The 13,925-nt window shown below is 32.7% G+C and overlaps 1 protein-coding gene across 1 annotated transcript in view; it reads right to left on the reverse strand.

The window, feature by feature from the left end:
• LOC129223943 (paired mesoderm homeobox protein 2A-like) overlaps positions 1-13,925 on the reverse strand; it is a 94,364-nt gene that overhangs the window by 8,203 nt on the left and 72,236 nt on the right. Inside the window, exon 3 of the mRNA XM_054858330.1 lies at positions 1,009-1,255. Coding sequence (XP_054714305.1) covers positions 1,009-1,255 — 247 coding nt within the window. The remainder of the gene's footprint in view (positions 1-1,008; positions 1,256-13,925) is intronic.

Below are 13,925 nucleotides of genomic sequence, written 5' to 3' on the forward strand. Positions count from 1 at the left end.
AACTACATACCGACTAATGGACAGCAATAATCTCGATATTTTTTTTCCATGCATTACTCCGAATTTATTTTTATTTCTCTAAAATACTTTTTCAACGTCAAGATGTGTGATTTAACATTAATTTATGTAAAATTACCTACTTTAAATTAACATTAATTATGTTTCATATGATGGTAAAATTTTTATGTAATCTAAAAGTGAAAAATAAAGTGATTTTCCAGTTCTATTAATATGTGCCAATTACTGGATCACAAGGTGTCATACACTGGGGTATCAGGTGCCAATTACTGGTGATTTTAGTAACTTTTTGTGTCTATATTTTTATAAAAATATCAATTCAAATATTTTTGATTTTAGTGAACTAAATAGATGCACAGATATGCATTCTTTACTACAAAAATATTTGGAAGTGATTTTTTTTTTCTAAGTAATGAAAACAGAGGTAAGTTTAAGGATAAACTCTTAAAGTGCCAATTATGGGGTAATTACCATAGATTGGCATAAACTTTAGTTTTCATTTTCAGATTTTTTTACATTCTAAATATCATACCAAAAGAACACAAATGAACAGTGGTGAGGAATTGCGTGAGTTATTCGACTTCTTTCTTTCTTCTATATCTAATATGTAGAAGAAAGTATTAGATTCGTGAAAAATTTTCGAATTACGAATTTTGACGGTTTTTCACGCTTTGGGGTGAGTCGCGTTCATTTTGACCATTTTTTGAAACTTTCAGTCTGTCTGAATGTGTGTGACAGGTTTTTTGTGGCCGCCCTAGAGAAAAAGCTACTGCATGAAATCAAACTATTTGTGTTTTACTCACGCTGCTTATTCATTTTATTCACATTTTAGCACAAAGAATAATTTCGTCTTGACTTGATACATAAATGTCGACTCACCGTTCACCAATTTCTTAGCGGCGCAGTGATTTTCATGCATCAATTTTAGTTTTCAATCAGTTTTCATACATCAATAAATAATTTCGCCTTGATGCATAAATATAGACTCACCGTTCACCACCTTCGAATCGGGGCTGATGACGGATAGGACGGGCGGTTTGGTGTCCTTGCCTACGCAGTTTGTGTTACCAGACCCTTCCTTGAGACTGGAGACTGTGCTGTCTGTGCCATTGTTGGTCGTAGAGGACGTACTGGACGTACTGCTGTTGTTGCTGTTGGCTTGGGAACCTTGAGACTGTTTCTGCTGGTTTAGGCGTTCTTGCTTACGGAACTTTGCGCGCCGATTCTGGAACCACACCTATAGGAAGAAAAGATAACTTTTAGTCGTTGTAAAGATAATCTCATTACAGCATTAGTCAGGGCTGCGGAGTCGAAGGAAAAAGGACCGACTCCGGCTCTGACTTTGGAAATTGTTGAGCCTCCGACTCCGACTTCTTTACCTCACAAAATTAACCCGACTCCGCAAGCGCTGGCAGAGTTGAGGATTTTGAGGAAAAATGATCGACTCCGACTCTTCGACTACGATCCGCAGCCCTGGTATTAGTATATCTTATACAAGAGCCGTCATTGCGGTGCGTATACAGAAGTAAGCATATAAGCAAAAAATAAATAAATAAATAAATAATTATTATTAAAGTAATCAGTTGTTTATAAGTGCAGTTGTAAAGGATGAAAAAGCACATTATAAGCCGGGTTTTCCGTGTAAAGAATTTTGGAATGATTTACTTACTCTTTTAATCAACACCACATGAAAACATATTAGATTTTTTGCTTTCCTTAAATGGTATAGATACATTGAAACTGATGCAAACCGCAACGAAATTGATGATGATCGTGAAACTATATCAGTCTGCATATGCTAGCTTTAATTTGTTGGGAAGGATTAGGAGCTGCAGATTAAATTTTAAGGTCCAAATTTAGTATGAAGATTTCATTGGATACATTTAAAGAACAAAGGGAAAATGATTTCTTCCTCACCATTCTCTAAAAACCTATTTACAGTAACAGGATAGTGAAATTTTAACCATAAATTAATTGTAGAATTACCAAAGCAAATACGAAGAGATCTCAGACCCTGTAAACTTTGAAAAGTGCACTGCATAAAAAGATACGGAACAATAATTTGTGTTTTCTTAAAATCCTTTAGCATTAGATGAATAACGAATGATTACTTTGTGCTGAAAATTAAATGAATCAACTAACCAACGTTTTCGCATATACAACATCAACATCTTTCTACATAAACAAATGTTTCAGCAGAGTCGAAAAAAAAATAAGGTTAGAGGAAAGTATTACGTTTTAGCTGGGCATTGCTGTAAAAATAAATGTTACCGTTGTCAAAATTATGATTTTCCATGGAAGTTTCCAATGTTTCTGAAATTTAAACGTAAGGACGCAGTTTACTTACCCTCGGAAGCTCAGCTTCTGCATTGTAAAGAGGTTGCCTTTTAGCCGCGAAACAAATGAATGACATAATTTAAAATTATTTTAGTTTAGCAACGTTAATTTTCTGTCTCTTTTTTTTTTTTTTTTGTTTGCACCAAACAAATCGCTTTTTGCTTCCTAAATTCAAAACTTAGTCATCTTGTTTTTCCACGTGGAAATTAAGGAATCCCTTTCTAAACTATTTTTACTCATTTAAAAGTTTCCAGGTTTTGCAGCTAACTGAACTAAACTGAAATGTAACTTTTTTTATATAGTGGGTACAGTGAGGCGCAAAAATTCAATCATATTTTTTATTATGAAAAAACATTGAAATCAATTTCTTTTAAATATTTTTTCCATTTCTTATATAAAAGTACCATGGGAACAGTAAGACACGAACTCATGCTGTCTCACTATTTCCTCGCTGCTATATCTGAACTTAAGTAAGCGCCATTTTCGTACAAAGAAAAATAACAAAATCATTTTGCTATTAAAATGAACGTTAAATAACTGCTAATAAAAGATTAATACACCAGTTTTTAGGATACATCAACAGTAGCGTACCTAGGGGGTGTGGTGACCCTGGCGAAATTAAGAAATTGCCCCCCCCCCCTCCCCTCAGCGTCGTCCCAATGGGAAGGCATTGGAGGTCACTGTGACCTCATAAAAATATTTTGGGGGGAAACATTTGACTAACTGATTCGGCAAGTTAGGAGACAGTATTGCAACTTTAATATTCTTATTTTCAATTTTTAAATTGTTATCAATGACGCCCAATTTTCCTTCGCAGTAGATGTTATGTATGAATATATGTGCATGCTCGATTTTATCATTCGGTAAAACTGGGATTTCATTCAGAATTCAACCCAACTTCCCAACAATTTTAGTTCTCTTCCACAATTTCACATACTAAATTCAATAAAACCAATAATGTTTGCAATTCATTAATAAATGTAAATAATGTACATTCTTGAACCAAATGAGAATTAACATTTTTCAGTTCCGTTTATAGCAATGTATTTATTTATTTACTTTAAAGCTTCAACTTTCAATAGAATTTGTTTCAAACCACTAGGATAATGTACACTAAACATAATTTACACATTTACTTACACACTTTTACAACATTCAAGCATCCAGCATAGAACGCCCCCCACCACCGTTTCCTGGTATGCAAATTGCATGTATAAGTCTATAAGTCTTTAGCTAACTCAATGAATCGGAATACAATTTCATGCCACGGGTAAAATCTACCTCCTCCCCCCCCCTTTTTTTTTGAGAATTAAGGATTGTTTCATCTTTTCCTCTAGCTCTTTTTCTTACGACGCTTTTTTTCATTTTTATTTGAATTTGTAAAAGCATTTTTTTACTTATATGCCCAATTTTTAAAAAAAAACTTTTTTTTTAATCAGTCGAAATGCCGCACCCACCCCCTCCCCCCCCCCCCAGCTGCTGCGCCCCCGGCGAGAGCCACTCCTACCAACTCCTTGGTAGGCTACTGTACATCAAACAAGGCAAGATACAATACAACAAGCAATACAAAAAAATACTTTGATGGGGTTAAATTAAGATCACGTAATTATTTTTCTCAAATTAGATCTGAACGCAACTTTCTTTCTAAAATAATATTCACAACATATTGATTTGACTTTACAAAAGTGTTGCCAGTCTGGAAAAAGCTAAACAAAAAATAAATTGCTGCTGTTCTCCCTGTCTCACTGTAGAAACTCTTCCCCTACATATTCGTACAATTTAAAGTGTAAGGTGACTAGATTGAGTTGTCTGTGAAGTCCAAAAATATGTCTCGGCAAACTGTTGACTGTTGTTTGTGACCAAAATCTATATTTATATTGTGTACCATGTATAGTTTGTCTGTAAAATCAAAGAATATGTTTGAGAAATCCATACATCATTCTTTGTAGTGAAAATCGAATTTTCTGATGAACTCAAGAAGATATTTTTTCAGAATAATGAAAATGAAAATAAACAATGAGCATTCATGCTTGACATCAACAGACCAACATCAAGAAGATAAACTGCTGCCTGATACGAAAGACAGGAGAGAAATAAACAGCACCTTGAATAAGAAATGTTTGCAGCGCCTTCATCTACCGATGCATTGCTAAGACAGACAAATCGCACCAAATTCCTAACAGCCTCTGAAATCTACTTTTCAGTTTCTCTCTTTCTCTCTCTACATTGAGAGTAAAACTAACGATACAAAAGCGTTACTTTCCAAATACACCCCAGAAAATTAGTGCATTCTGCTTCCGCTACTTTGTTCGAAATTTTCAAGACTCCCTTTGCCTGAAGGAGGACTTCGCACCGCGCTCCAAACAACGGGAACGCACTTTTCCGTCATCAACATACAGCCTGAAGCATCTACCAACAACATACGATCCCGCCGAATGATGACTAAAAGTTTGTACACGGAGTTCGAAATTCCCCCAACCCCCGTTTTGTTCTCTCCCCGAGAATCGGCATCCCCCCCCTTTCCTCCCCAGCCTGGATTGGCTAAAGTCTTAGCCCCCTAAGCAGTGGTCCCCAGACTGATTAAATTATCGTAATGTCATTAGTTCCAATTAAGGGACGAGTCAACATTGGTGTTTCGGAGTTCGTAGGGGCGTTTCTCCCCCACCCCTAAGGGGGAGGATCTGGCCTGAGGATATACGAAGGGGGTGGAAAACAGACTTTCAATTAGGAATCTGCTTTCAGTTTCTTTTCTTTTTTTTCCCATCGGAGATTTAGTACAAAAGCGTTTTACTTCTTGGAATTGTTCGTTTGTAATTGTTGACGATTGGGCATTATTGTTATTTAATGCATAAATGATGAAATTAAGTGTGTGGTACTATGAAAGCTATATGTTTTCTTTTTTAAGCATGTTGCAATCTGGCAAAATAGATCTTCAAAAAAAGAACTTGACAACTGTAGCATATATATTCATAGCAGTTTTTATGAAATTTTCAATGTTTACATCAGAGTAGCAAGTACTAAAATTGTAAGGCGTAGGTATTAGTCTGAAAATTTCATAACAATTGCAAAATTGCAATAAGGAAAAAAGTAATAATTAATGAATTAATTTGAAAAAAAGCTAGGGAGGGCAAATGGGGAGGGCGAGATTTTTTTTTACTAAAAGTAGGATGATAAAAAATGATCGACTCCCATTTTCATCGGCTGTTAGACTACATGCGTTCAAATTGGTAAAGCATTAATTTGCAGTGATAATTGCATACATGTGTTTCAGAACTGCACGAAACTTCTTCATTACAGGAGCTACTAGTGAGAAAAGGGAATGAAAGAGGGAAAAAAACTAAATTTTATCCCATAACTCCATTTTAATGCACTGAAGAAAAGATTTCATGTAGCAATGAAACGCGTGAACGCACTCTTTATTTTCGAGTAGTGATTTACTGGGCTTGTTCAGTTAAAAGCATGTATAGTTAAAGATATTGGAATAATGCTTTGCCAGTAAAGTTACGAGTACACAGATAGAAAACAAATACAAAATACACCCTCAAATAGATCGATGAATGCATAGAGGTAACGATAAACATATGAAATACCAGAGACAAAAGTAGATTGCGGTTCTTAAGTAGATGTTTTACCAAAAAAAAAAAATGCATAGATAGCGATAGGCGGATATGAGATAAAGATGTAGAGTTGATACACATAAAAATACTATTAAATAGATATATGAATAAATATATACATAGAGGTAATGATAGACAAATATGAATAATGATAGAAGCATAAAGATTTTTAAATTGACACGTGAATTAATACATGCTTGCAGAAGAGATGATGTAGTCGAATGCAAAATAATGATGTCTATGATATAAGACATCATAGATCATACAAGTGTTTAAAATAGTTAAAGAAAACAATTTAGCGGATAGATACATTGACTAATATCTAAATTGATTAGAATCTTTAAATGATGGAAAGTTTAGAAAAGGCAAACATTGGTAATTTGATAAAAAGATACGATTAAACTCTAGAGATAAAGCTGCAAACAAATATTATGCACACAAAAATTGTTTGATGCTGAAAACCTTAACAATTTAATCAGTGATGTCATAAACATTCGAAATATGTAATTAATAATGATGAAATTATCTTTATGTGTTTGCGTCCTATAAATAGGAGAAAAAGATTACATTTTGATATAAATCGCTAGGTAAAGAGAGTAAAGTATGCACAGACGCACAGTGGCATAGCGAGAAATTTTTTGTGGGGGGGGGGGGGGTATGATCCCCTTGGCTACGTCACTGGTAGACGGGTTCTTAAAAGAAAGTAAATAAATCGGTAAAGCAATAGACATATGAGTGGATAGAGAGCCACATATAAAGGAAAATAAGAAAGCGTGAAGATTATTGGTTGAGAGTGAGCTAAGACGTAGATAAATCTATTCAGCAAGTAAAAAAAAAAAAAAAAAAAAAACTAGTTGATACATACATTGCTGCTAAAACTAAAGTGAATTAGAGGAAAACTCCCATGTATTGACTGCTAAAATACAAAAAGTAATAACAATAATAATATTAATAATAATAATAAAATTTAAAATACCTAGTGGAAAAAACTAGTCAAATATTTCAATTTGATTTTATCCTTATCATACCCGAGGAAAAACCTTGTTCAAAAAACACTTTCTTTGTTTTACTACATTGTCTTGTGCTCCAAAAATAAAAATAATTCGGATAAAAATTTATTTGATTATTTGACTGAAAAAATTGTGCATCATTGATGGTGAACTTTAAAACAGACAGCACACACACAAGAAAGAAAATAATAAAAGGAAGCATAGTGAATCAAACTTGTCAAAAATTTCAATAGATTTTATCCTTACCATACCCGAGGAAAAAACAATGTTCAATTTTTTTTTTTTCTTTATTGTATATTGTCATCTTGTGACTCAAATAACAGAAATAATTCGGGTACAAAATTATTTAACCACTTGACTGAAAAAAAATTCTGCATCATTAATGGTGCACTTTACAAGAAAACACACACACACACAAACACAGACAGGAAAAAAAAAGAAAAATGGAACACACATAGGTGTGCATGTATTCATGGGATTACAAGTGAAGCATAATAAGTCGCAAAACATTTTTATCATTAATGTGTTTCATCTGTAACCCCCCCCCCCCCCAATAATGCAATTACTCTTATGTTATGTGTTCCTCCTTTTGTGTGTGTGTGTGCGTCTTTTCTGCTTTGAAGTCTACCATTAATGATGCATTATTTTTTCAGCCAAAAAATCAATTAATTCTCAACCGAATTATTTCTGTTATTTGAGTCATTGGACAACTTTATATAACAAAGTAGTTTTTGAACAATGTTTTTCCTCGTGTATATTATCACATGCTTATAGAATCATAGCAACAGGGGCAGTGACATGATTAATTACTTGCATAACCGTATTAACATATAAGTAACAGTTGTGTAGGAAATACATCTCTTGCAAAGAGGACATCTTAATGATAAATCACAAAAACACAGAACTAACTTCATGCAAATTGTAGCAACAAATGACTAACATAAATAAATAGCATATAAATAAAAAAAAACGCACGCTTTAAGAATTAATTCGACGCTCGGTAACTACGGGGAACGAAATAACTTAAAAAATACATCTGCTATAAATTCTCAAAGCAATCTCCAAATTGGTCAATTTATGTTTTTCTTTCGAAACATAGTTTTAAAAAACGAGGGACATTAAATAGCAGCAAAATAAAATGCGTTCTTCCAATGTTATCATTATTATTTTACCATTTTGTTTTTTGCCTAAATCACAATGATACTTTTTAGAAAATAAAACTCTTCTTGTTTTTTGCTAAAAAATTGCTTTTGACTGAAACAACTAAAAAAGCACTTTATTTCCCTGATTCATTTAGTTCTTCCTGAGTGCTATCATTTTCTTATCTAGGAAGTAAAAGAAAATAGATGTGTTTTGTTCGATATTTTGAAAGAAACTTTTATCTATTTCGAATCTTAATAATTCCTCAGCCAATAATTGTTATTTTAATAATAATGCTAAGTAAACTTCAATTCCTTAATGCAATTTAAATAGAGCCAATTTTTTTTCTCTTCATTTTTTTCTTTTAAGAAAGATATTATATTAAATTATTATTTTTTTTTTTTTTTTCAAATTTCTTTCAAGAAATAGTTTTCTGTAATAAAGATTTCTAATTTGTTTCATTAGTTTAATCTAATCACAATCTCCTCGAAGTAACAACTGTACGTGATTAAATATTATTTTAAACGCTAAATCAAAAAAGAGGTTTAATTCTAAATGTTATTTGCAGAAACAAGCTAAGTACGAATTCGTAAATTATTTGATACATTGAATTTTAAAAGTATCTTTTTTCCTGTCTCTTCAACGAAGTACATTTGAATGGGGGGGAAGTCTTTTTTTTCTTTTTTTTTTGTACGTTTTTAAGTGGAAAAAGCTTAATTATTCTGTTATATACACACATACGCACACAAAGGTAATAATTTACAGCATAATGAATCTATTTTTCTTATCCCCAAGTAGTCGTTGAAAGTACTTCTAATGATACACCTGTATTATTAGCAGGCTGAATTTACATTGTCCGCAATGAAGAATTCAGATTTCCATGATGATAGCTGCACTATTGAGCAGGATTGGGGGATTTTTTGAAATCTTACACGCCAAGAATATTTTTAACCCAGAAGAGATTGTGTCACGCATAATCGATGATCTTAGCAAACAAAAAAAAATCTCAATGTGTAAGGTAAATATTACTGCCAGATTATTTGCAAAAGAATTTGATGTATCGCCATTTTCATACGTATTATTAGAATCAGTCATACAATTGCCCATAGCAAGAAATGTCCATTAAATATTTAAACAAAAAGAAAAAAAGCTTTAAAAGTACCGTTACCTATATAATTAAACAAAATTATTATCTCCTTCCTAACTGTACATACGATTTATAAGACAGGCATAACAATAGAAATTGCTATTTTTATTAAGATAGTCAATTAGCATTACAAAAGCCAAAAATACTAGGGAAATTTTTATTAAAAAAATATATTATTATCATTATTATTAAGTCTTGAAATGAAAATAAGCGCACTAAACTACTTTTTAACAGCCCTGCACTGGAAAAATTCCGGATCAAATTTATCGAATTTATTGGGTGTCTAACTCAAAACTTGTATGTTAGCTTCACTTCTGCTATTTGTTATATAGATATACATTATCTTTTGTTCATGAATATAGCATTCGTCATTTATGTGTCACTGCGAATAGCACACCCACAAAAAAAAAAAAAAAAAAAGCTAATTAACTTAAAATACACTGGACATGTCAGACAAAAACATTTACCGTGAGGGCGTGAGGAGTAGTAAATCATGCAATTCCACAACCCTAACCCATGAGGTCAATTAGATGCAATAAAATCAAGGGGATTCCTTCGTTGCTACATACCATTCCAGAGATGTACCAGATTGTCTGCCTGGTTGGGATCAAGATATCTACCATCGTATTTGAAAATTCCGGAGGATCCATTCCACCCCCTGGTCTTATCCCTTCTAGAGCTTTAAATTAAAATCTCTATCATTAAAATCCAGTCGCATATGCATAGATCTGTTTTTGCCCGGCACCTGTAGTTACAGATTGTTGTCCTAATTTTAATAGGAATTTTTAACTGTAGTCATCATTTTAATGAGCATTTTTAGAATCCGAAGCCCTTTTGATGATAGAGATTTTTATGGACTGTTGTTTTTATTGAGGAACTATTAACCTTATATAAATTGTAGATTTTTTGAAACTGTTGTTTTTATTGTAAGATTAATTTTAGAGACACAATCTTGTTTAAATGGGATTTTGAAAGACTTTTGACCTCGTTGGAATTTTTAATGAGTTGCAGGCCTTATTCTCATGAGTTGAGGATTGTTAGGAACTTCTGTTATTTTTAAAATGATAATTTTTAGGTTAATTCCTTATCTGGGAACTAATGTCCTCATTCCGTGGGAATTTTAGAGGCTGTTGTCTTTATTGTACCGGAGAGTTTTAAGGACTGTTTACCTTATTCTATCTGGGATTTTTAGAGGGACTGTTGACACTAACGAATTGATTTTAATATAATTGGATCTTAACTTTTAGCCTTTGATGACTTTTAGAGACAATTACTTACTTACTTAGTTACTTATTCTAATGAAGTTTTCATAAACAGTAGTCCTCATGCTAGTTTAAATTTTTTAGAGACTGTTGCGATTCTTATTATAGGAATTTTTAGGGGCTCGTTTTTATTTAGGAACTCTTGCCCCTATTGTAGTGGAAATTTTTAGAACTGCTGTTCTTATTTTAACGAAGATCATGAGAGACGGCTGTCCTTACTCTAATGGAATTTTGAACTACTTTATATCTTTATGCAAATAAAATTTTAAAAGACTATAGGCTTTATTCTAATGGGGAGTTTTAGAGGGACTGTTTAAGGAATGTAGTTCTTATATGTGGGAGTTGTTGAACTCCTATATAAGTTGGAGAGTTGTTGACTGTTCTTATTCTGATGAGGATTTTTAGGATATCTTTCTTTGAATGGATATTTTTAGCAGCTGTAGGGGAGACCAGGTGCAGTTGATACTGGTTTAATTTGATACAAGTGCTTCACTTTTCGAGAGCGCATCTGCTCTGAACTGAGAGTCTTATGAAGAAGCAACTGACTTATGACCTACGTACATGGAAGAACCTGCCTTTTTTATTTCAGAGTTATTTGTAAAGAAATGTATGTTGGGCACAAAATAAAGCTTTGATGGTTTTCTTTCAACAATCGTATAAGGTGTTTGAGTGATTATATCATATTAAGTAAGATACTACTGCAACAGAAAGTGTTCAACATTTCTTTAGTACAAAAAAAAGTTGGATACTGCCTGTTATTTTTCAGCACAAAGGTATTTATTCATTTCTTAAGATACTACTGTGTTTCTTGAATAGGCTTTCATCATATAGCTTTCATTATAAAAAAAATTCCACATGTTTCTAAGCATTTATGGGCAAACCGCATCGTTTTATGGCAAAAGCTTAATAATACTTATAAGGTTTTGAAAAAAAAAATAGTAATTTACTTGTTTATTTATATATTTTTACTTTTTAAACACTGATTTAAAATTCAAAAAAAAAAGCTTAAGGTAAAATTTTTTTATAAAAACCTAGACAATTTTTTTTTTTTTTTTAAATTTGGCCATGCATCCAGTACAAGTGTAGAGGAGAGTGTTGTATCTTGGGACGTTTGTACCATGGGACACTGTTAATTTCTAAGAATCTATTTTTAGCCGCCATGTTTTTGTATAATCTCTAATAATAATCTTCACCACTAAATGGTTCCAGAATAAAAATCAGCATCAAATGAGTAAAATTGACGATTTTGTGAGAGAAAGAAAATTTTATGACTCTTAAAGTAAATATTTTCCTCATTTTTATTTCATTTTCTATCTTTGTATTTGCAAAACTAATCAACTGAATTTCATTATGTTATAAAAGAGAAGTACTTTGCATATTTTGGTTATGAGAAAATTATGATAGTGCGTCTAGATTGACCACCATTTTGATATTGCACCTTAGGACACTTTCCGAGGTACAACATATGCATGTTTCTCAATAAGTAAGATAGATATGTTTAGGAGCATGGAACAGTATGACTGATTTAAAAGCAAATGTCTGTAAAGTTGTGACTCAATGTAACTTCGCCTGCCGCAAGTGAAAAGTCCAAACCAGTTTTATTTTTACTTTTTATCACAAGCGTATTTGTACTTATTTATTAATCATAAGTATTGTTTGGCATAAACACTTGGAAATAATTGAACCTATGCATCTCTTTCTAAATACAGTTTTTTACGACTTGGCATAAGATCGACTCTCTACAAAGCCACTTTCCCAGATTTTATTAAGAAGCAGATGTCGATAAAATGGAGGCTCAGAGTAACTTGTGTCGTGAGCGAAAAGAAAACCCTAATTTTACTTTTACTTTTTATCACAAAGGTATTTACCGATTTCTTAATAAGAATTGTTTGGCATGAACACTTATAAGTAATAAAATTCATTCATCTTGTTTTTAAAAACAACTTTTCTAAAAAAACTAGGCATATGATCGGCTCTCCAATAATCACGTTCTCTCTGCTTTGATAAAGTTGTGCAAAAAAGACAGCAGCAATTTATTTTTACTTTTTATCACAAAGGTATTTACTATTTTCTTATTAATAAAGTATTGTTTGGTACAAGCACTTGGAAATAATATGACCCATGCATCTGTTTTCAAAATCACTTAGCATGAGATCGGTTCTCAAATAATCCACTTTTCATTGATTTGATTACTAAGTAGATGCTGATAAAGTTTTGGCTCAGCATAACTTGTGTCATGGGCGAAAATACCACACCAATTTTGTTTTTAATTTTTAAAGCAAAGCTACTTTTAAGCAATCTTTGGCAAAAACTCTTGCAAATCATAAAATCTATGACTTTTCTTAAAGACTTGGCACAAGATCAACTCCCTTATAATCCATTCTCTGATTAATAAGCAGGTGTTGGTAAAATTGTAGCTTAGTATGAGTTGCACTGCAGGTGAAAAGACCACACCAATTTTATGTTCACTTTTTATCACAAAGGAATTTACTTATTTTTTTAATGATAAGTATCGTTTGACATAAACACTTAGAAATAATATCCGAAAGTATTTACTTTTTAAAAATGATGTGTATTAACAATAGTAAACTACATAATCAAGCACAAATTTGCAAACTAATTGCAGTGCAATCAAGTAGCTAATTTGCACTTGATTACGATGTCAAGTATTGTTACTTTTGTGCACAAAGGTATAACAAAATCCATGTATGTCTTTTCTAAATGATGCTTTTAAAAAAGACTTGGCATAAGATCGACTCCCTAATAATCCGCGTTCCCTGATTAATAAGCAGATGTCGATAAAGTTGTGGTTCAATGTGCCGCAGGCGAAAAGACCACACCAATTTAAATTTCACTTTTTATCACAAAGGAGTTTACTTATTTTTTTAATGTTCAGTGTTGTTTGCATAAACACTTGGAAATAATATCATAAAGACATTTACTTTTTTTTAATGATATGTATTAACAATAGTAAACAACGTAATCAAGCACAAATTAAAAAACTAATTGCAGTGTTGTCAATTTTCTAATTTGCACTTGATTACGACGTCAACTATGCAATAAAATCCACGTATCTCTTTTCTAAATGTTGCTTTTCTAAAAGACTTGGCATAAGATCGACTCCCTAATAATACGCATTCCCTGATTAATAAGCAGATGTCGATAAAGTTGTGGCTCAGTGTGCCGCAGGCGAAAAGACCACACCACTCCTGAGCATTTACGGAAACATCACGCTTTGCTGCGCACCCATACAAACAGAGCCGGGAGAAAAGAGACGGCGAAAGGCGGCGACTTCTCCGCCGCTAAACTCCCGGGTGCTTCCCGCAGAGAATCCCGACCAGCAGACCGTATTCACTTCCACGGCTTTTGTTACGCACTAAATATTCATTCACTT

Source organism: Uloborus diversus, chromosome 1, assembly GCF_026930045.1.
Source record: "Uloborus diversus isolate 005 chromosome 1, Udiv.v.3.1, whole genome shotgun sequence".
Taxonomy (NCBI): domain Eukaryota; kingdom Metazoa; phylum Arthropoda; class Arachnida; order Araneae; family Uloboridae; genus Uloborus; species Uloborus diversus.